Source organism: Hypanus sabinus, unplaced genomic scaffold (assembly GCF_030144855.1).
Source record: "Hypanus sabinus isolate sHypSab1 unplaced genomic scaffold, sHypSab1.hap1 scaffold_542, whole genome shotgun sequence".
Classification (NCBI taxonomy): domain Eukaryota; kingdom Metazoa; phylum Chordata; class Chondrichthyes; order Myliobatiformes; family Dasyatidae; genus Hypanus; species Hypanus sabinus.
This window is the reverse complement of record NW_026781403.1, coordinates 62,501-86,735: the sequence shown is the minus strand read 5'-3', so window position 1 is coordinate 86,735 and position 24,235 is coordinate 62,501. Positions and strand designations below refer to the sequence as shown.

Genomic DNA, 24,235 nt, shown 5'->3' with positions numbered 1-24,235 from the left:
AACAGGATCAATGAAAGATCAACCAGAGTACAGAAGATGACAAACTAGACAAATGCAAAAATAACTAAGTAATAGGAATATGAAATAAAGAGTGCTTAAAGTGAGATCATTGGTTGTGGTGTAGCAGTGTGCTACACGCAGTGCTAAAATAATGACACGGAGTCAGTAAACTGCAATTAAAGATGATTTTATTCGAACTTCACAGCTTTGCTTTAAAGCCTCCCTCATCCTGCCCTCCCCAGGCGCGGATGCTCCAAGGGACATGTACTCACAAACCCCCGCAGGCTTTTTCCCTTTGTTGCGGACCTGGCCTTTATGCCTTCTACGATGGCTATTTGTGAGCCGGTTCGACTGCGCTAGGAAGTGGGTTGCCACATAACCCCCCCCCCTCCCACCCAGAACCGGCGATACACCCCCCAATGTCCACAGTCTGGGCCGGACCCTGTTTGGGAAGTCGGCCTCTGCGCCACGGTGCCAGAAACTCGACCGGTTGCGCCAGGACCACATGGGTCGGTTTGAGTCGGTCCACAGTGAAAACCTGCTCTCTTCCCCCAACGTCCAGCACGAACGTGGACCCATTGTTCCGGAGCACTGTAAACGGCCCCTTGTAGGGCCGTTGCAACGGTGGCCGATGCCCGCCCCTTCGTACAAACACAAACTTACAGTTCTGCAGGTCGGGTTCTGCCCATGCTGCGAAGTGGGTATGGGGGCCAAGTCACCAAGCCTCTCGCGTAGTCTGCCCAGGGGTGCGCCGTATACCAACTCGGCCGACGAGGCATGCAGATCGTCTTTGGGCGTTGTGCGGATGCTGAGCAGGACCCAGGGAAGCTCGTCCACCCAGTTAGCTCCTTGCAGGTGGGCCATGAGAGCCGACTTTAGGTGACGGTGGAAACGCTCCACTAGTCCGTTCGACTGTGGGTGGTAGGCAGTGGTGTGGTGCAGCTGAGTCCCCAAAAGGCTGGCCATAGCTGACCACAGGCTGGAGGTGAACTGTGCGCCTCTGTCGGAGGTAATGTGGGCTGGTACACCAAAGCAGGACACCCAGGTGGCGAACAGTGCCCGGGCGCAAAATTCGGAGGTGGTGTCGGTGAGTGGGATCGCCTCTGGCCATCTTGTGAACCGGTCCACAATAGTCAGGAGGTGCCGCGCTCCTCGCGACACTGGCAGGGGGCCCATGGTATCCACATGAATGTGGTCGAAACGCCGGAGGGTGGGGTGGAACTGCTGCGGCAGAGCTTTGGTGTGCGCTGCACCTTGGCCGTCTGGCAGTGCACGCACGTTCTGGCCCATTCACTGACCTGCTTGCGGAGTCCATGCCAAACAAATCTGCTGGAGACCATCCTGACGGTTGTCCGGATGGAGTGGTGCGCCAAGTTATGAATGGAGTCGAAAACACGTCGCCGCCAAGGTGCGGGGACGACGGGACGGGGCTGGTCGGTGGCGACGTCACAGAGTAGGGTCCTCTCACCTGGGCCTACGGGGAGGTCCTGGAGCTGCAAACCGGAGACTGCGGTTCTGTAACTTAGGATCTCCTCATCTGCCTGCTGTGCCTCTGCCAGCGCCTCAAAGTCTACCCCTTGGGAAAGGGCATGAATGTTAGGGCGAGAGAGCGCATCCGCCACGACATTGTCCTTACCCGAGACGTGCCGGCCATCCGTCGTGTATTCAGAGATGTAGGACAGATGGCGCTGCTGGTGGGACGACCAGGGATCGGACACCTTCGTGAACGTAAAGGTAAGCAGTTTGTGGTCCGTGAACGCGGTGAAGGGCCTACCTTCTAAGAAGTACCTGAAATGCCGGATTGCCAGGTATAGTGCTGGCAATACAGAGATGTATTCCCAGTCGAAAGCACTGTATTTGAGCTCGGGTGGCCGCAGGTGTTTGCTGATAAACGCCAGGGGTTGCCAGCGGCCCGCGATGAGCTGCTCCAGTACCCCACCGACTGCCATGTTAGATGCGTCCACTGTGAGGGCGGTAGGGACGTCCATTCTGGGGTGCACTAGCATCGCGGCGTTTGCCAAAGCTTCTTTCGTTTTAATGAAAGCGGCGGCGGACTCCTCATCCCAGGTGATGTCCTTGCCCGGATCTGACAGCAGGGCGAACAGGAGGTGCATGATCCGGGCAGCTGAAGGGAGGAAGCGGTGGTAAAAATTGACCATACCTACGAATTCCTGAAGGCCTTTGATAGTGGTGGGTCGGGGGAAATGGCGGACTGCATTTACCTTAGCGGGCAGAGGGGGGTTGCCCCGTCTTTAGTAATTCTGTGGCCCAGGAAGTCAGTGGTGTCGAGCCCGACCTGGCATTTGGCCGGGTTAGACCGTATGCACTCAGCTGGGCATATAGTTGACGGAGGTGGGACAGATGCTCCTGACGACTGCTGCTGGCTATGAGGATGTCGTCCAAATAGATGAATACGAAATCCAGGTTGCGTCCCACCGCGTCCATTAACCGCTGGAACGTCTGTGCGGCATTCTTCAGGCCGAACGGCATGCGGAGGAACTCGAAAAGGCCGAATGGGGTGATGAGAGCCATTTTGGGGGTGTCGTCCGGATGCATCGGGATTTGATGGCATCCTTGGACGAGGTCTACCTTGGAGAAGATCCGTGCGCCTTGCAGGTTTGCTGCAAAGTCCTGAATGTGCGGCACAGGGTAGCGGTCCGGTGTGGTAGCCTCGTTCAGCCTGCGGTAGTCGCCGCACGGTCTCCAGCCCCCTGTCGCTTTGGGCACCGTGTGCAGTGGGGAGGCCCATGGGCTGTCGGACCGCCGGATGATCCCCAATTCCTCCATTCTCTTGAACTCCTCCTTCACCAGTCGGAGCTTGTCCAGGGGAAGCCACCAAGCACGGGCATGGAGGGGTGGTCCCTGGGTCGGGATGTAGTGCTGTAAGCCGTGTCGGGGCATGGCTGCTGTGAGCTGCGGTGCCAGAACCAATGGGAAATCCGCCAGGACCCTGGTAAAGACGTTGTCGGACAGCGTGATGGAGTCGAGGTGAGGGGCTGGCAACTGGGCTGCACCCAGTGAGAATGTTTGAAAGGTCTCGGCGTGGACCAGTCTCTTCTTGGGCAGGTCGACCAGTAGGCTGTGAGCCCGCAAAAAATCCACACCCAGAAGCGGTTGGGCTATGGCGGCCAGTGTGAAGTCCCATGTGAACTGGCTGGAGCCGAACTGTAGCTGCACCTGACGGGTGCCATAGGTCCTTACTGTGCTGCCGTTCACGGCCCTCAGGGGGACCCGGTGCCCTGTTGCGGGTGTCGTAACTCATTGGAGGTAAGACGCTGATCTGGGCACCAGTGTCGACCAAAAAACGGCGTCCCGACCACTGGTCCCACACATACAGGAGGCTATCTCGAAGGCCAACCGCCGTAGCCATCAGCGGCGGCTGGCCCTGGCATTTCCCGGGAACTGGCAGGGCGGGCGACAACGGCGGACTTCTGCGCCCCACTGCTGGTGGTAGAAACACCATTGTTCATTGGGCTCCCCACCCCTGCCTCTGGGGTTAGCGGGCTCTGCGGCCGGGCCTGGACTGGTTTGCTGCTGGGAGCGTGGCCTGGTGATCTGTGCGATGGACACCCCACTCACCTTCTTGGCGTTCCGCAGCAAGTCCGCCCGGGCCGCCACCTTCCAGGGGTCACTGAAATCCGTGTCAGACAGCAGCAGGCGTATGTCCTCCGGCAGCTGCTCCAGGAATGCCTGCTCAAACATGAGGAAGGGTGTGTGTCCGTCGGCCAGAGACAACATCTCATTCATTAAAGCCGATGGAGGTCTGTCTCCCAAGCCATCCAGGTGCAGTAAACGGGCAGCTCGCTCGCGCCATGAGAGTCCAAAAGTCCTTAGGAGCAGGGCTTTGAGTTCCGTGTACTTGCCGTCCACCGGGGGAGACTGTACGAACTCCACAACTGGGGCCGCTGTGTCCTGGTCGAGGGAGCTCACCACGTAGTAGTAACGTGTGTCCTCCGAGGTTATCTGCCGAACGTGGAATTGGGCTTCTGCTTGCTGGAACCATAGGTGAGGTCGCAGCGCCCAGAAGCTTGGCAGTTTCAACGAAGCCGCATGAACAGATGCGGCGTTGGTCATCTCCGATCCAAAAATCGTTTGGACCGTCGGGGTCACCAATTGTAGTGGTGTGCTACACGCAGCGCTAAAATAACGACACGGAGTCGGTAAACTGCAATTAAAGATGATTTTATTCGAACTTCACAGCCTTGCTTTAAAGCCTTCCTCATCCTGCCCTCCCCGGGCGCGGATGCTCCAAGGGACACGTACTCACAAACCCCTGCAGGCTTTTTCCCTTTGTTGGGGACCTGGCCTTTGTGCCTGCACGCTGGCTATTTGTGAGCCGGTTCGAGTGCGCTAGGAAGTGGGTCGCCACAGTGGGAACATTTCAATGATGGGGCAAGTGAGTGTGGTTATCCCCTTTTGTTCAAGAGCTTGATGGTTGAGGGATAGTAACTGTTCTTGAACCTGGTGGTGCGAGTCCTGAGGCTCCTATACCACCTTCCCAATGGCAACGAAACCTGAGAGGTGGGAATCTCTGATGGGAACTGTTCTCCTACAACAAATGTTTCAAGTAGGTGTGCTCAATGGTTAGGACAGCTTTACCCGTGGTGCACTAGGCCAGATCCACCACCTTATTTATGCCTTCCATTGTGAAGACATCCACGGTTCTTTCATCTCTTTGAAGCTGTAGTTTGGTAGTGTACTGGGGAGTTCTGTTGTGAAAACAGAACAAAAGTATTGTATGTGTTTCACTGTTCCTTTGTCCCCATTTAAAGCAAGCAATTTTCCTTGCTTTAAAGCACCAATGTTTATTTTCACTAATCTCTTTTAGTTTCCTCTTCAATTATTTATAGAAGCTTTAACGCAGTTCTCATGTTAAACTTATTTTCATATTCAATCTCATAATCCATCTGCTGAATTCTAAGCCACTCCCAATCCTCCGGCCTGCTTCATTTTTCACCATTGTTATATTTGTCCTTTTTTTTAAATTAATACCTGATCTCTAATTTCCTTCATAAGCTACAGATTGATTTGTGCTAGATAACAACTGTTGTGAATAATGGAACACCATATTTTGTGGAAAGATGTTTAAGTTTTCTGCTTTTGGGCTATAATATTTATAGAATTCTGGAAGTGTTCTCACTAGACATTGCATGTAACAGTGAATGGGTGAAATTTTTATCACTCATTCCCATAAACAGCTAGACGTGCAAAGCTGGATGCTATGCACTCTAACTTGATTGACTGGAGGGTGTCTTTTAGGACATATGACTCTAAAATCAGTAGAAAACAACAGGTGCAAGGGGACTTTAGTATTGGCACTCAGCTATTAGTAATGTTTGTACAATTTTGTTGGTCGCGGTTATTTAGAATTTATGGGTCCTTTCCCACAATGCAATTAAGATAAAGATCTTAAACACAAGATTCTGCAGATGCTGTAAGTCTTGAGCAACACAGACAAAATGCTTAAGCGACTCAGCAAGTCAGGCAGCATTTATGATTGGAAATAAACAGTCAAAGTTTCAGGCTGAAACCCTTTTTCAGCAAGGACTTAGCCTGAAACGTTGACTGTTTATTCCCCTCCATAGATAGTGCCTGACTTGCTGAATTCCTCCAGTATTTTTGAGTAAGATACAGATCTCCCTTAATCACATCTCTTGAAAAAAATGGGCTCAAAAGGCTATTCGTCAGTTTGCAATTGGAGTAGTGCTGAAAGGACTTGAATTTACATATTGCAGCAGGGTTATTTGCTTTTTAATGTGATGCAAAGCACAGGATGTTTAATGTCTAGCTTTTGTGTAACTCTGTTTCTGGTTTGGGTTTCTCACACCAACTGGAACTAACGAGTTGGCTGGGACCTTTGCTCCAATACTGAGCTGTATCAGTTAATTTTTCCAGTGATTTACAGCTAGGGGAATCTGAACAAGGGTATATTGAACTTTCTACAGGTGCACTATTGAGAGCATCCTAGTGTGCTGCATCACTGTGTGGTACAGAAACTGCACTCTGGCGGACAGGAGGGCTCTTCTGCGGTAGTTAAACTGCCCCGCACATCACAAGTACCAGTCTACCTGCCATCAAGGGAATGTATACGGAAAGATGCCGGGAAAGGCCAGCAATATCCCACCCACTCTGCTTATTTTTCTGTTTCTCCCACTCCCATCAGAGAAGAGGCTACGCAGCATTCACACCAGGACCTCCACCAAGCCATCAGGCTGATCAACACCTCCACCCACTAACCCAACCCCACTACCACTACATACACATCACCTAGCGTCACTTTATATTAGTGGTCGCCAACCCGTCAATCGCCATCGACTAGTCGATCTTTGAGACTTTCCCAGTAAATCCCGAAAAAAAAAAAAAATAAATACGCAAATACTGTTGAGAGATTGTTTCTGGGTTGCAGGGTTTTAGTTCCGTTCTTTCTGCCCAGTGCGCATGTGTGTAGCTCTCCCACCATGCACTACAGTGTACTTTAGTGTCCCCAACTACCGGGCCGCGAGGAAACGATATGAGTCAGCTGCACCTTCCCTCATTCCTTGTCATGCCCACTGTTGAACTTGAATATACGCGAGGTCATTGCCCAAGTGCGTCAGGGATCACTGGTTGGCCTCGGGTAACCAGCCGCTTTGTGCGCCTGGTGAGAAGTGCCGTTGCTACTGGCCTGGAGCATGGAGCGCTGCCTCTAAACCTGTTTAGCACACCAAATGTTCGTGGGGAACCTGGTGCTAAAATATTCACAGACAACCTAATTCGAACTCAGGGTTTCATAAGCAGCAGAGCAGCTACCTCGCTGCGATCTACTGAAACAAACTTTTGTCGGCTGATAGATCCTACAAGGGGGGAGTGGGCGTGCACCCTGTCGCACTCCTTGCTCGGTCGGTCGCTCTCTCCAGTCTGCGACCGCCGCAGCCCCGGCATGGGAACAGCCGCAGTTTGCCAAGGTGGCTGGCGGGCAGGAGGCTGGAGCTCAGACCCGAAGGCTGTCTAATGAGGTAATGAAGCCCTCAAAACTGCTTTGGTACCTTGAGTCCAGGCACCCTGCACTTAAAGACAAACCCACTGAGTTTTTTTTCCCAACGGAAAAAACCTGAGCAAGCGGGACAGCAGCTGAGAGCCACGTAAACTAAATTGCGGAATAGACTGGACATAAGGAACCTGCTTCGAGTATCGCTGTATTCCGGTCACGTTTAACACCTACTCCACCCCCCCAGGTTGGCTGGTCCGTAAGAATATTGTCAATATTAAACCGGTCCGCAGTGCAAAAAAAAGGGCAGTGACCCCTGGTGTTCATACATTATTTCTACTTCCGGGTTGCGAGGTTTTACTTCCAGTCTTTTCTGTCCCGCTGCGCACGCGTGTAACTAATCGATTTGGAGTCGATCTTGCCTTTCACTAAGGCTGAGGTAGGGTATCTTGGGCTTAAAAAGGTTGGTGACCACGACTTTATATAGTTGTACGTTGTGTTTTATAAAAATAGGAGCAGGAGTAGGTGAACTGGCTGGTCAATCCTACTCCACCATTCAATAAGATCATGGCTGATCTGGCCATGGACTCATCTCCACCTACCTGCCTATTCCCCATAACCCTTAATTCCCCTACTATGCAAACATCTATCCAACCTTGTCTTAAATATATTTACTGGGGTAGCTTCCACTGCTTCATTGGGCAGAGAATTCCACAGATTCACCACTCTGGGAAAAGCAGTTCCTCCTCATCTCCATCCTAAATCTACTCATTGAATCTTGAGGCTATGTCCCCTAGTTCTAGTCTCACCTACCAGTGGAAACAACTTTCCTACCTTTATCTATCCCTTTCATAATTTTATGCTTCTATAAGATCTCCTATCATTCTTTTGAATTCCAGTGAGTACAGTCCCAGGCAACTCAATCTCTCCTCATAGTCATGGTATTGGGGGTATGGTATTGATGTGGATAGAGAATTGGTTGGCAGACAGGAAGTAAAGAGTGGGAGTAAATGGGACCTTTTCAGAATGGCAGGCAGTGACTAGTGGGGTACCGCAAGGCTCAGTGCTGGGACCCCAGTTGTTTACAATATATATTAATGATTTAGATGAGGGAATTAAATGCAGCATCTCCAAGTTTGTGGATGACACCAAGCTGGGTGGCGGTGTTAGCTGTGAGGAGGGTGCTAAGAGGATGCAGGGTGACTTGGATAGGTTAGGTGAGTGGGCAAATTCATGGCAGATGCAATTTAATGTGGATAAATGTGAGGTTATCCACTTTGGTTGCAAGAACAGGAAAGCAGATTATTATCTGAACGGTGGCCGATTAGGAAAAGGGGAGGTGCAACGAGACCTGGGTGTCATTGTACACCAGTCATTGAAGGTGGGCATGCAGGTACAGCAGGTGGTGATAAAGGCAAATGGTATGTTGGCATTCATAGCAAAAGGATTTGAATACAGGAGCAGGGAGGTTCTACTGCAGTTGTACAAGGCCTTGGTGAGACTGCACCTAGAATATTGTGTGCAGTTTTGGTCCCCGAATCTGAGGAAAGACATTCTTGCCATAGAGGGAGTACAGAGAAGGTTCACCAGATTGATTCCTGGGATGGCAGGACTTTCATATGAAGAAAGACTGGATCGACTAGGCTTATACTCACTGGAATTTAGAAGATTGAGGGGGGATCTTATTGAAACGTATAAAATTCTAAAGGGATTGGACAGGCTAGATGCAGGAAGATTGTTTCCGATGTTGGGGAAGTCCAGAACAAGGGGTCACAGTTTAAGGATAAAGGGGAAGCCTTTTAGGACCGAGATGAGGAAAAACTTCTTCACACAGAGAGTGGTGAATCTGTGGAATTCTCTGCCACAGGAAACAGTTGAGGCCTGGTCATTGGCTATATTTAAGAGGAAGTTAGATATGGCCCTTGTGGCTAAAGGGATCAGGGGGTATGGAGAGAAGGCAGGTACAGGGTTCTGAGTTGGATGATCAGCCATGATCATACTGAATGGTGGTGCAGGCTTGAAGGGCCGAATGGCCTACTCCTGCACCTATTTTCTGTGTTTCTATGTTTCTAACCCTGTCATCTCTGGAATCAACCTGGTGAACCTCCTCTGCACGATCTCCAAAGCCAGTATATCCTCCAAGTAAGGAGACCAGAACTGTACGCAGTACTCCAGGTCCGACCTAACCAGTACCCTGTACAGTTGCAGCATAACCTCCCTGCTCTTAAATTCAATCCCCCAAGCAATAAAGACCAACATTCCATTTGCCTTCTCGATATGTATATCTATTGTTTTTTATTGGTTTATTGTCTTTTGCGTGGTGTCATGGAGATGCGTTTCTACCAAAGGAGGTGCAAGGTGCTCCTTCCCTCTACTACCCTGCAGGTCACCCTTGGACAAGGTGTAGCATCTGCTTAGCCCCCCGTTCAGGGTCACACGAAGCATTGGGAACAGGTGGTGGATGGTCATATGAGCAGCTGCTACATAGCACAAGCTCTAGTTATGTGATCACTGATGCCAGGGAGACAAACTCTGAAGAGCATTGATAATGGCTGAGGGATGGGGAATGTCACCCATCTTGTAAAGACACTGCCCAGAAGAAATCACTGGCAAACTACTTATGAAGAAAAAATTGCCAAGAACAATCATGGTCTCGGGACCATGATCACCCACGTCGTATGACATGATTGTATTGTGTTTTTTGTACTTCATCAGATCTGGAGTAACAATCATTTCGTTCTCCTTTACACTTGCACTGAAGGTTGACAATAAACAATCTTGAATCTTAAAGTCAAAGGAGGGGTGCATGAGGGCAAAGACGTTTTTAACAGAAGCTCATGGAGTCATAGGATGCAATATTGGATAATGTTGATGTTCATTTTGGAATGTAGGTGATTGAAAGAAAGGGGGGGAAGAGGCAGGGTGGGGAAGTATATCACATCGGTGGGATATATCAGATCCCTTTTTCCTTCTCTTAAGATGTGGATTAGACCTTCCCAGTTCTCCAGCTTGGGCGTGAGTTATTTTTCAACAACTGATTTAACAATCTCCAACTCTACAGTCCACTTACACCTATGCGTTTCTCCAATTCTGTCTTCCTACTTTCACAGTTCATCGGAGGCTTGCCCTAATCTGTTTTGAAACTTTCCCTGACCCCTCTAATCACATCTTAACCACTTGTAATTCTTCCTGCCATGGTTTGATGGCCAATTCATTTCAGTATCCTCCTCTGAACAACTTGGGTGTGCAGTTTTTGGGCTTGGGGTACAAATGTTCATGCAGTTTACAGCTCAGTCAATCTGGCGTCCACTGGAGCTCTGTGAAAATACAGTACAAGACCCCATTGTTCTCTCATCCTCGTGAAGCGCAGTCTATCAGGCAGCCCTGCTGGAGAATCGCCAGTGTCTCTGTGGGTGTGAGAACGAATAAGTGCTCATTCTCTATGGAGTCTCAGGATGTGTCTGGACTTGGTGGCACCACTCTCCCTGTCCCCTCCCCACAGGGGAAGATGACCAGCTGTTGGCAGGTGTGGGATTTTTGGTGAATAGTCTGATTAGAAATCGGGCTGATTGCCACCGCTTCCCAGACTTGGATTTTGATCCAGAGGCACCCATGTTTGGAACATTCAGTTTTGGCTGTACAGACAGCAGCTGTTAATTTCATTCCCTCCACCAAGGAGACACTGAACAGAAGCAATGTTGGACTTCTCCCTTGCAAGGCATTGTCTCTTTCTTGGAAGAAACTCTACTAACCCACAGCTGCCTGCCCGTTCCTCGTGCATGAGCCTCAACTGTGAGCGTTAAAGGATAGTTTAACGGCAAGACAGCGCCACCACCAGTCATGGCCATATCCTGACCTTGTGTCGCCTCCAGTAATTCTGAGATGGAAATCCCAAGTAGTGATCTAGATGGTTTCCTGTTGCCACTTTCAGTGGAGCCTCGTGGCCCTCTACTGAGCCCAGCATATACAACTCAGAGCAACCCTGTCATCTGGCTGGCGTGTGCCTTCTACCAAGTTCAGAATGATGAGTTATTGTAGTCCAGACCAGGAATATTCCTTGACTTGATACAAGTGTACAAGATGAAAGAGTCACAGATCCAGTCGACAGCCAGAGACTTTTTCCCAAGGCAAAAATGGTTCATACTAAGTGTGCATAACATTAAGGCAATTGGAGGAAAGTATAAGGGGACTGGCGAGGTAGGTGTTTTTTTACACATTGTGGTGGGTATGGAATGCGCTGCCAGGATAGTGGTAGAGGCAGATACATTATGGACTTTTAAGATTAGCACATGGATGACAGAAAAATGGAGGGTTATGTGGGAAGGAAGGGTTAGATTGATCATGTGGTAGACTGAAAGGTCAGCTGAAGGGTTTTTCTATGTTGTATGATGTGCTATAAGTTCTCTGAGCAACCTTGCTTTGGAAGTCACATGGGGCAGATGGTGAGGTTCGTTATGGATAATGTGACATTGAGGGATGGTGCCATCTCTGTTGACCCACTTCCTGGCTCTCTGATGCCTGACTAAGGGGGTCAGGGTGTAGTCCCAATACTGAACTCACTTGTTAGGTGGTGGTGTTCATTGAGACATGGTCAGGAATCTAATTTGAAGTTATTAATAATTATAATTTATTGAGGTACAGTGCTTCCTTCAAGCCGTGTTGCCAGCAATCCCTCGATTTAACCCTAACCTATTCATAGGACAATTTGCAATGAGGATTAACCTACCAACCAGTATGTCTTTGGACTGTGGGAAGAAACCGGAGCATCTGGAGGAAACCCACATGGTCACGGGTAGAATATACAAAAACTCCTTTCCGTCAGCGGGGGTTTGTCTGACATTGGCAATGGTGATGATATTTAGAAAGTTGCTACAAGTATAATTCCACCAGTTATTTTTTGTGAAGGAGATCAAAAGGTTTGTGGAGGTTCAGCATGGCTTCTGTTAATGTCTAATGGAGAGTATATTGAGAACATCTAAATGAAGCATTGTCTCTGGAAAGCAGCATCAATCATTGGGGACCCCCATCACCCAGGATATACGCTCTTCTTGCTGCTTCCATCGGGAAGAAGGTACAAGAGCATTAGGACTCACACCAGCAGGTTCAGGAACAGTTATTGCCCCTCAACCATCAGACTCTTGAACCAAAGGGGATAACTTCACTTGTCCCATCACTGAAATGTTCCCTCAGCCTATGGATTCATTTTCAAGGACTCTTCATCTCATGTTCTCTATATTTATTGCTTATTTATATTTTTATTTCTCTTTTTTTGAATCTGTGCTGTTTGTGTGTTCTTCATTCTGTTTGGACACTGGAGATTGGCGGTTGTTCAGTTCTATTATGGTAACTATTGTGTAGGTTTGCTGAGTATGCCCACAAAAAAATTGAATCTCAAGGTTGTATATGGCAACGTGTATATACATTGATAATAACATTTACTTTGAACATAGAAGATAGTCGTAGCACAAAAAACTGTCCCTTCAGTCCATCTAGTCTGTACCAAACTGATATTCTGTTGGTTCCCATCGACCCATACCTGGACCATAGCCCTGGGTACTGCTCCTATTCATCTACCTCTCCAGGTTTCTCTTCAGTGCTGCAGTTTCAGAATTTAGTCTGGGGTCCACGGACCCTTTGGTTAATGCTCGGAGTCCATGGCATGAAAAAGGTTGGGAATCCCTGCGCTAATCCCGACCTGTATAAGTAGCTTTGAGAATGCCATTTATTAAAATGTCTCTTTAGCGTAATGCTGTTACAGCGCCAGTGACCGGGGTTCAATTCCCAAATTGTCTATAAGGAGTTTGTACCTTCTCCCCGTGGGTTTCCTCTGGGTGCTCCAGTTTCCTCCCACATTGCAAAGGTGTAACGGTTAGGAGGCTAATTGGGCAGTGTGGACTGATTGGGCTGGAAAGAGCTGTTATTGTGCTGTATCTCTAAACAGAATAACTTAAACATTGCTATAGTGTTGCATTGCTTTGTGTTTAATACTTCATACTGACTTACATAATGTGTGTTTATTAGTGATTTTAAAATATGCAGAATGATCCAAAACAACCAAAGGTGTGTTTTATTTATTGAGACATAGTGATGAAAAGGACCTCCCAGCCCTTTGAGCCACACCGCTCAGCGATCCCCCAATTTAATCTGAGCCTAATCACAGGACAATTTACAATGACCAATTAATCTACCAACCATTACACCTTTGGACTGTGGAGGAAACTGGAGCTCCTGGAGGAGACCCACATGGTCATGAGGAGAACATACAAATTCCTTGCAGACAGCAGCGAGAATTGAGCTGGGGTTGCTTGTACTGTAGAGTGTTGTGCTAACCACTATCCTACCGGGCCACCCCATTCTATTCTGTTTGTTCATTTTCTGACATTTTGAAGATGCTAAATTCCTTTTCTTTTTTTTGCAGTGATTCTTCGCCAGTGTTTCAGCCAACCCCTCTCCGATGCCGAAGAAGCAGTGCCTCAGTAAATCTTGGCTGCCCAAGCTTGGTAAGTGTTGCATCGTCACTCCTCCTCCCTGTCCTGCAACGTCTCAGCTATGCTTCCGCTTCCATTTTGGTCAGCAGACCTGAGTTGAAAATATTTCAGTTGGCACGAGGTCTGGAAATTCCCCTAACACAGAAAATGGTTGTTACTTTGCAGCTCAAAACAGGATGGGGACATGCCAGTTTAATGCTCCTGTGTAGCTTTGGGAGAAAAAAAATAAGTTTGCTGTCCTTAATTAGATTTTATAATAACAGTGACTTGCATCTACGTGATATGGGTATTGTGGGAAAATTCCCTGTCCATAATTAGACAAAAAAATTGATGCCAATCCAAAAGAGGAGAGGTTAGGGCAGTGACTAAAAGCTTAACCAAATCTAAAGATTTAAGATTTTGAGCAGAAGAGAGTTAATTGAATTTCAGAATTTGTGGTAGATAAGTGACTGAAGATGGCAGTGAGGAAAGGGAGTGGGCTTGAGGCCTTACTTAGAAGGACTGCAGTTTTGGGAGTGTTGTAGGTGTGTGGAGGCACAAGTTTGTGGTTCTTTGTACTACAGGAAGGGTTTCCACAGCTGCAACAATGCTTTAAAGCTCTTCTGTCCTGAGTTTGTTTTGTCATTCATAGCTCTTATTGCCTACATAAAGATGACACAGCAGGGTAGTGATTAGCGCAGTAGCTTTACATAGACAGCAATCGCTGTTTGGGCTTCCGTTCCGGTTGCTGTCTGTAAGGAGTTTTATGCTCTCCCTGGATGCACTGATTTTTTCCTGCATTTGAAAGATACATGGTTACGGTTAGTAAATTGTGGGCACTGTACATTGGCAACACTTGAGAGCTATCCCTGGTACGATTCTCCCTGATCTGATGCAGAACGATGCCTTTCACTGTACATGAGACAAAGAAAGCTGCTATTTAATTTAAAACAAGTTTATTGCGATAAGCTGCAGTGGGCAATGGAAATAGGTATCAGGGCAAATGTGAGTAAATACCCAAAGGGACAAAACTTATGGGCTTTAGGAGAGTGTTGATGTGTTAAAGGGAGTCACTACAGATGTGATGAGCCTATTGGTTACTTTTAGTGCTACTGACTTTCAGCAGGGTCTAATTTTCTTCGCTCTCTGGTGCTTCACTTGTGCCTAAGTTTGGTTCTATAAGCAAAGAGAGGGACAGGCATGCATCTCTTTCCATAGATCTCTGTGGCCCAGTTGCTGCATCTTTGATGCTAGTTTGGCCAGCTGGGTGCACCAGAGTGAGATTTAGTCTTACTCAGGGCCAGTGTTTCTGCTTTATACCAGTGCCATCAACTGCCACATTTCTTTTGGTAAAGACACTCCTGCAAAACTATTGGTTAGTGAATTCCTAAATTTAGACCCAGTGAAGGCCAAAACACTTGGGAGCTGAGTTAGGCCTTTTGGCTCATCTAGCTTGCTGTGTCACTCCATCATGATTAATTTATTATCCCTCTCAACCCCATTCTCCTGCCTTCTTCCCGTAACCCTTTGACATCTTTACTAATCAAGAACCTATCAACCTCTGCTTTAAATGTACCCAATGACTTGACCTCCACAGCCGTATGTAGCAATAAGTTCCACAGTTTCACCACCCTCTGGATTATGAACTTCCTCCTCATCTCTGTTGTGAATGGATGTCCCTCTATTCTGAGGCTGTGCCCTCTGCTCCTAGACTTACCCACCATAAACATCCTCTCCACCTCCACTCTATCTAGGTCTTTCAATATTTGATAGGTTTCAATTAGATCTTCCCTCATTCTCCTAAATACCAGCAAATATGGGCCTAAAGTCATCAACAGCTCCTCGTGCGTTAACCCTCTCATTCCCAGGAACAGTCTCATGAACCTCCTCCAGATCCTCTCCAATGGCAGAGCCATCAACTTAGATAAGAGGCCCAGAACTACAGTTTGATCAACTCCTTAGAAAGTCTCAGCGTGAAGGTGTTTTATGAAGATGTAGGAAGGGTGTCATGTTGCTAAGTGAGGATTGTGTGTAGGTGGCCTTCTCCTGTGCTGCTGCCCTTGGCCTCAGTCATAGAGGTTGGGCATTGGAAGATACTGTTGGAGTAGTCTAGGCAAGTAACTGCATTGCATGTTGTCAATGATACGCTGTGGCTATGGTGGTGGGACATGGGTATCAGTGTTTGCCATGACTGGTGCCAAAGATGTTGGTGCTGCTCTGCTACTTCCCTGAAAGTGACGAAATAGGTTGATAAAGTGCTGAAGAAAGCATAAGGCATATTTGCCTTCGTCAAGCAGCGTATTAAGTACAAGAATTAGGAAGTCATGTTTCAGCTGTTTAAGGGTGGGTGAGATCACACCTGGAATATTGTGCAGTTCTGGTCATCGGTCTCTAGAAAGGATGAAATGAAGCTAGAGAAGGTGCAGAAAATAGGGTAGGTAGGGTCATAAAAAAAGCTTTTGGCACGTTGCCCTTAGAAAACTTCAACATAACATCCCAACTACTGTACACAATACAGTAGACTTTTCTAAGACATTGACAAGGCCTAGTTTGGAGCATTGTGTACAGTTTTGATCACCTACCTACAGGAAAGATGTAATTAATGTTGAAGGAGTACAGAGAAAGTTTACAAAGAATGTTGCTGGGTCTGGAAGACGCGAGTTACAAGGAAAGATTGAATAGGTTAGGATTTTATTACTTAGAATGTAAAAGATTGAAGGGAGGTTTGATAGGTGTGCAAAATTATGAGGGGTATAGATAGTGTAAATGCAAGCAAGCTTTTTCCACAGAGGGTGGGTGGGACTACAACCAGAGGTCATGGGGTTAAGTGTGAAAGGTAAAAGGTTTAAGGGGAACATGAGCGGAAGCATCTTCACTCGGAGGGTCATGAGAATGTGAAACGAGCTGCCAGCGCAAATGATGCATGTGAGCTCGATTTCAATGTTTAAGAGAAGTTTGGATAGATACATACATGGATAGTAGGGATATGGTACTGGTGTAGGTAAATGGGAGTAGGGAATGGTTTGGCATGGATTAGGTGGGTCAAACGGCCTGTTTCTGTGTTGTACTATTTTATGACTCTAAAAGATTCACAAGAGTGTCGTAGGTACTGGAGAACTTGTTATAAGGAGATACTATTTAGGCAGGGACTGTTTTCCCTGGAGCTGATGGGATGACTTTATAGATGTTTATACTATCATGAGGGATGAGGGCATAGAAAAATTGGATGACCACAGTCTTTTCTTCCCCAAGATAAGGGAGACTAAATCTAGAGGGAAAAGATCTAAAGGGGATCTGAGGGACAAGTTTTTCCACACAGAGAGTCGTAGTTAAACAGAGCACCAGAGAAAGTGCTTGCAGTGGTTCAGTTAGTTAAAAGGTAACATCTTTTGTATAAATTAGAATTGATGTTACTGACCCTTCTATCGAAATATAAAGGCCAGCAGTATCATGGAGGATCCCACTCACCCCGCTTGTGGACAGTTTTCCCCAGTCCCATCAGGAAGGAGGTGACATTGCATCCATGCCAGGACGACCAGGCTCAAAAATCCAAGCAGTAAAGCTGACCAATACCTCCACCCACTAACTCAGCCCTCCACACCCCCTACCACTACCACTTCCTTATCATTTCCTGTCAATCACCTTATGTATAGACACGCCTGTGCCTCACACACTTTATGGAAATACAATCTGTTCATGAGTATATGCTGTCTTATGTATTTATTTTTATTGTGTACTTTATCTTGTTTTTTTGTGCTGCTTTGGATTCAGAGTAATAATTATTTCATTCTCCTTTACACTTGTATACTCTTTTTTTAGAGCAATAGTTTGCACGGTTGGTAAAGCAGACAATATAATCAAACATCCCTCCACCCCAATGGATGTTTAGTAATGAGAAATTGAAGTCCCAAAGATTCAATTTTATAGATTTGCAATTATGGCAAAAGCCTCCTCTCCATGGACTCCCTACACTTCTCGCAGCTTCAGTAAAGCAACCAGCCACCCCAGGTGTTCTCCCTTCTCCCCTCTCCCATTGGGCAGAAGACACAAAAGCCTGAAAGCGCATACCATCAGACTCAAGACAGCTTATACCCTGCTGTTGTCAGACTCTTAAACAGATCTCTTGTACGATAAGGTGGACTCTTGACCTCACAGTCTTAAACATGAGAAAGTCTACAGATGCTGAAAATCCAAAGCAACATTCAAAATGCTGGAGGAACTCATCAGGTCAGGCAGAATCTATGGAGCTGAATAAACAGTCAACGTGTTGGGCTGAGAAATAGTCCTGAAGAAAGGTGTCTGTCTGAACCATCAACTGATTATTCATTTCCATAGATGCTGCCTGACCTGAGTTCCTCCTGCATTTTGTGATTGTGGTTTTGACCTCCCAATCTACCCCTTTATGATCTTGCACTTTATTGTTTACCTGCTTGGCACTTTCTGTCACTGTCACACTTTATTTTGTATTGGTCCTGTTTTTTCTTGCTCTGTTGTTGTAAGACTATTGAATGGTACCCTAGTTTGATTTGATGGACTATTCCCCTCACTGTCTACCTTGTTGTGACATTGTCTGCCTGCACTGTACTTTCTCTGTAACTGCAACGCTTTATTCTGCATTCTGTTATTGCTTTTTCCATGTACTACCTCAGTGCTCCATTGTAACGAAATAACCAGTATGGAATAAACAAAAAATATTTTTTTCTCTATAGCTTGGTATATGTAACTTCTTCACTCAGAGGGTAGTGAGAGTATGGAACGAGCTGCTAGCACAAGTGGTGCATGCAATTCGATTTCAATGTTTAAGAGAAGTTGGATAGGTGCATGGAAGGGAGGGGTGTGGAGAGCACGTCTAGGTGCACATTGATGGAGAAAGCAGTTTAAATGAATTAGCTTGGACTAGATTGTCCAAAAGGCCTGTTTCTGTGCTATACTTTTCTATGACTGTATATGACAATAATAAACCAGCTTACCAATCTAACAGATGCCTGAATTGTTGCTTCAACTCTGCCAGAAGGTGTACGCTAAATGCTTGATTACTGAAGATCTTCTGTGTTTTAAAGGACACGATCCATTGTCATAATTTATTTGATTAGCTTCCTCTGGAGCCCTTTGGGATATTTTGTTGTTTTAATCGTGTTATAAAGATGCAATATTGCTTCAGTGTCCACTGGTGACATACTGATGAATGCTGTCTGGAAGCATTCAGCACCAGCTCACCAACAAAGAGTTGCCTGCCTTCATCACCACTTAAAAATAAACAGTTTACTTCGCCACAAGTACATAGCTGTAATTGTATTAAGATCACCATAGCTGCTTGCTTTTTGTCACCCTCAGGACCATGACAGGCCACATTTGACAAAACGCAGATCCCTGACCAGATTGCAGTTTTGTGACTGACCAGACCTGAGCCATACAGAAGCTGTAGCTGTGGAATATAAAAGACTTTCTTCACAGCAAACCTTCTGGAGAGGGAGAGTCTGAAGGAATCCAAGTGAATCTCTCTCTCTCCTAATACATTTTTATATGTTTTTATTTGTTTTATACTTTTTCAACACAAAGGTAACAATAAATGGCTAGCTACAATTTCGATTGCTGTGATCAGTGGCGTAACATAGTAGTTTAGCTCAACACTTCACAGTACAGATGACCCAGCTTCAATTCCCTCACTGCCTGTAGGAGTTTGTATATTCTGCCCCGTGACCACGTGGGTTTCCTCCGGGTGCTTTGGTTTACTTTCACAGTCCAGACTTACAAGTTGGTAGGTTGACTGGTCATTGTAAATTGCCTTATGATTAGAATAAAGTCTAGAGATTGGTGGGCAGCTTGGTTCAAAGGTCAGGAAGGGCCTATTCCATGCTGTATCTCAGTAGATAGATAAATATAATTATTTCATAATATCTACTTAACATCTGTAATAAGGTCGGGTAACTTTATAGAATGAAGTATTTACAACAGCAGCACATCCCAACTAGCAGAACCCCTTTGAATATTCATTACTGATACCTGTTCCGAAAGCTTTTTGAGTACAAACTCCAGACACACAAAATATGCCACTTTTACCATTTTGTTACAATGCTGAAGATGGCTGCATGCTAAAGCATTTTGTACTGAACTCTGCATTAAGTGGCAGGGATACACCTCTTCACTAACCATTCATCTGTTTCTTCCCCTACGTGGTTTCAGTGAATCACTATCAGAATGTCCCATTAAATTGAATAGTCATTTACTTCGCTCACCTCAACACCGAACTGATTGCACAACCATAACTTTCTTTCAAGGAAGTATAGCTGCTGGTGTGCCTTGTTTGTAATTGCATCAATATGTTGGACTCAGGATAGATCTTCAGGGACGTTGACACCTAGGAATTTGAAGCTGCTCACCCTTTCCACTGCTCATCCCATGTTGAGAACTGGTGTGTGCTCCCTTGACTTCCCCTTTCCTGAAGTCCACAGTCAGTCCCTTAGTCTTACTGACATTGAATGCAAGAGTACCAGTCTCAACATAGACCACTGATGCAAAGCCGAATCAGAAAAGAGACTAGTGTGGTAGTGGTGGTGTTTTTTTTTAATGTTGAGACATTCCACTTTACAGAATTCCAAGCAAAACTGAGAACTTGCCCCACCATTGCTCTGCCTACCTGACTAGGGGAAGCTGCAGTTAACCAGTGGGTCATGGGCACATAGAATCCCAGGTTCAGGTTATAAAACCATAAAACTTGGGAATGGAATTGGGCTTTCTGGCCCATTGAGTGTGCTCAGCCATTCCATCTTGGCTGATTTATGTTCCCTCAGAATGCTATTCTTCTGCCTTCTGCTATAACCTTTGACACCCTTACTAATCAAGAAACCACACTCATGACTTAATTAATAAACTTAAATAAACCTAATGACTTGGCCTCCACAGCTGTCTGTGACAGAGCATTCCACAGATTCACCACCCTCTGGCTAAAGAAATTCCTCCTCACCTCCATTCTAAAGAGACATCAAATTCTGAGGCTGTGCCCTCTGGCCTGAGACCCTCTCCCACTTGAGAAAATATCCTCTCATTTTCCACTCTAGGCTTTTCAATATTAGATAGGCTTCAATGAGATTCTTCTCCCCCCCCCCCCACCCCCGCCAAAGTCTTCATTGGTTAAACGCCCAGAACCATCAAATTCTCTCGTACGTTAACTCTTTCATTTCCAGAATCATTCTTGTGAACCTCCCTCTCCAGAACCAGCATGCTCTTTCTCAGATAACGGGCCCAAAACTGCTTGCACAGTACCTACAGAAAGGAAGTTCCCTTGTAATCCATGTTTGCCTGCTTTTGCTGTTTAAGCCCCAATTAACTACAGAGCTGTCAGCTGACCAGTGACTCCAAAGTTTGTGCACATTATGTAAGCTGAAAATATTCAGGTTAACTTCCATTTAATAATGCAGCAAGTAAGTTGAATGACAGGTTGTGTTGTTTGCTGTTTCTAACCCCCCCCCCCCCCTTTCCTTCCAGTCTTTCCCGCTGTCACCATTCCGAACCGTCAACAGTCGGATTGACCAGATTCGGCAGGTAAGGCTTACGTCCTGGTGTGTGATGCTGTTAAACTCAATTGCAAATGTGTTCTCTAGCTGTGGGCAATCATTTCCTCCACAGCTGGGTGAGTGTGATCGTTGCATTTCTGCATAGCCATGCATATATTGTCACCGGTATAGACAGTACTGCAGGGAATCAGTCCATTTGACCCCTCCCACACACGCAAAATGCTGGAGGAACTCAGCAAGTCAGGCAGAATATAAAGGGGAATAACAGTTGATACTACAGGCCGAGACCCTTAATCAGGGCTGGCAAAAAGAGTTTCTCCAGCGTTTTGTGTGTGTTGCTCTGGATTTTCAGCATCTCCATCTCTGTGATTACAATTTTCCCTCCCACTATCTCTTCTCCTTTTCCGTGTTTCTTCTTTCTTTCTCCTTCATCAAATTAATTAGGTATTTAAAGTACACCATCTTCTCTGTGAGAGGAGGCAGCACTGGGCAGGCCACCATGTGTCCTCTGTCATATCTCCATGCCTTTCATAAAAACCACAAACTCCGCTAAACTCTTGCTTCCGCTATTACTGCTGATAACCCATTCTGTAAGACAGAGCAAAGTTAGACCATCCAGCTCATCGAGTTTGCTCTGCCGTTCAATCATAGCTGATTTATTTTCCCTCTCAACCCCATTTTCCTGCCTTCCCACCATAACCTTTGACACTCTTACTAATCAAAGAACCTATCTATCAACCTCTTGCTTTAAATAAACCTGATGACTTAGCCTCCACAGCCGTCTGTAGCGATGAATTCCACAGATTCTCCATCCTCTGGCTAAAATACCAAGCAGCTGCTTCTCACTGTGTAAAGAAAAATGTGCTCCTCACATTACTTTTAAACAGGCCTCTTCCACACTCTCACTCACTCACTCACACACACACACGCACGCACGCACGCTCGCTCGCTCTCTCTCGCACTCTCACTCTCTCTCGCTCTCTCGTTCTCTCTCTCTCTCGCTCTCTCTCTCTCTCGCTCTCTCTCGCTCTCTCTCGCTCTCTCTCGCTCTCTCTCGCTCTCTCTCGCTCTCTCTCGCTCTCTCTCGCTCTCTCTCGCTCTCTCTCGCTCTCTCTCGCTCTCTCTCGCTCTCTCTCGCACTCTCTCGCTCGCTCTCTCTCGCTCGCTCTCTCTCGCTCGCTCTCTCTCTCTCGCTCTCTCGTGCACTCTCATTCACTCTCTCTCACTCTCTCTCTTGCACTCTCTTGCACTCTCTTGCACTCTCTTGCACTCTCTTGCACTCTCTTGCACTCTCTTGCACTCTCTCTTGCACTCTCTCTTGCACTCTCTCTTGCACTCTCTCTTGCACTCTCTCTTGCTCTCTCTCTTGCTCTCTCTCTTGCTCTCTCTCTTGCTCTCTCTCTTGCTCTCTCTCTTGCTCTCTCTCTTGCTCTCTCTCTTGCTCTCTCTTGCTCTCTCTCTTGCTCTCTCTCTTGCTCTCTCTCTTGCTCTCTCTCTTGCTCTCTCTCTTGCTCTCTCTCTTGCTCTCTCTCTTGCTCTCTCTCTTGCTCTCTCTCTTGCTCTCTCTCTTGCTCTCTCTCTTGCTCTCTCTCTCTTGCTCTCTCTCTCGCTCTCTCTTTCTCTTTCAATCTTTTTATTGAATTTCATATATATAAAAAAAATAACATAAAAATGAATAGGTTATAAATACATTAGATTTTAAATTAAATTAATGATAGGATAACAATATCCTATTAAAATATCAACAGGAAAACATAGTACATTTTCAATCAAGCCTATAATAAATATATGAAAAAAAATATGAATAATCATCAAAAGAAAAAGAAAAGATTGTAAAAATACAAGCAAAAAATATATATTGAAAAATAATACTAAACTAAACTAACTTGGGCAATAATAACAGTTTATTTGTATATGATAGTGCCAAAAACTCCGGAACTCCATACCAGAACAAGAATAAACAGAGAGAAGGTCTGGGAGAGGCCAAATTAATTCATTTGAAAATGTCGAATGAACGGTCCCCAAGTTTCTTCAAATTTAACTGATGAGTCAAAAATAGTGCTTCTAATTTTTTCCAAGCTCAGATAAGAAATAGTTTGAGAGAGCCACTGAAACGTAGTAGGAGGATTTACTTCTTCCAATTTTGTAATATAGATCTTCTGGCCATTAATGTTACAAAAGCAATCATTTGTCTAATTGAAGGGGAAAACTGATTACCATCCTCATTTGGTATACCAAAAATTGCAGTAATAAAATGAGGTTGTAAATCGATATTCCAAATTGAGGAAATGGTAGCAAATATGTCCTTCCAATAGTTATGTAAAGTGGGACATGACCAAAACATGTGGGTCAATGAAGCCACATCTGAATGACATCTGTCACATTGAGGGTTAATATGAGAGTAGAATCGAGCAAGTTTATCTTTAGACATGAGCTCTATGTACAATTTTAAATTGTATTAAAGCATGTTTAGCACATATAGAATTAACCATTTGTAAAATTTTTTCCCATATTTCTATTGATATATTATATTGAAGTTCTTTTTCCCATTCTTGTTTAATTCTACCTGATATTTCTGGTTGTATCTTCATAATCGTATTGTAAATAAAAGCCACTAATCCCTTCTGATAGGGATTTAAGGTAAAAATCAAACCTAAAAAGTCCATTGAAGTTGAATTAGGGAAGGATGGTAGAATTTTATGTAAAAAATTTCTGATTTGTAGATATCTAAAAAAGTTAGATTTAGGTAACTCAAATTTGTTGGAAAGTTGGTCGAAAGACATCAAACTACCTTCAAAAAAGAGATCACGAAAGCATTTTATACCTTTCCTTTTCCATATGCTAAAAGCTTGATCTGTCAAAGAAGGTTTGAAAAAAAAATTAAGTAAAATAGGGCTATAAAGAGCAAAGTTTTTCACTCTCTCTCTCTCTCACTCTCTCTCTCTCACACTCACTCTCTCACACTCACTCTCTCACACTCACTCTCTCACACACTCTCTCTCACACTCTCTCACACTCACTCTCTCACACTCACTCTCTCACACTCACTCTCTCACACTCTCTCTCACACTCTCTCTCACACTCTCTCTCACACTCTCTCTCACACTCTCTCTCACACTCTCTCTCACACTCTCTCTCACACTCTCTCTCACACTCTCTCACACACTCTCTCTCACACACTCTCTCTCACACACTCTCTCTCACACTCTCTCTCACACTCTCTCTCTCACACTCTCTCACACTCTCTCTCACACTCTCTCTCACACTCTCTCTCACACTCTCTCTCA

The 24,235-nt window shown here is 45.8% G+C and overlaps 1 protein-coding gene across 1 annotated transcript in view; it reads left to right on the top strand.

Annotated features, from left to right (window-relative positions):
• Window positions 1–24,235, top strand: part of LOC132389350 (P2R1A-PPP2R2A-interacting phosphatase regulator 1-like) — a 60,493-nt gene that overhangs the window by 9,887 nt on the left and 26,371 nt on the right. The window contains exons 2-3 of the mRNA XM_059961863.1: window positions 13,386–13,467; window positions 20,920–20,976. Coding sequence (XP_059817846.1) covers window positions 13,386–13,467; window positions 20,920–20,976 — 139 coding nt within the window. The remainder of the gene's footprint in view (window positions 1–13,385; window positions 13,468–20,919; window positions 20,977–24,235) is intronic.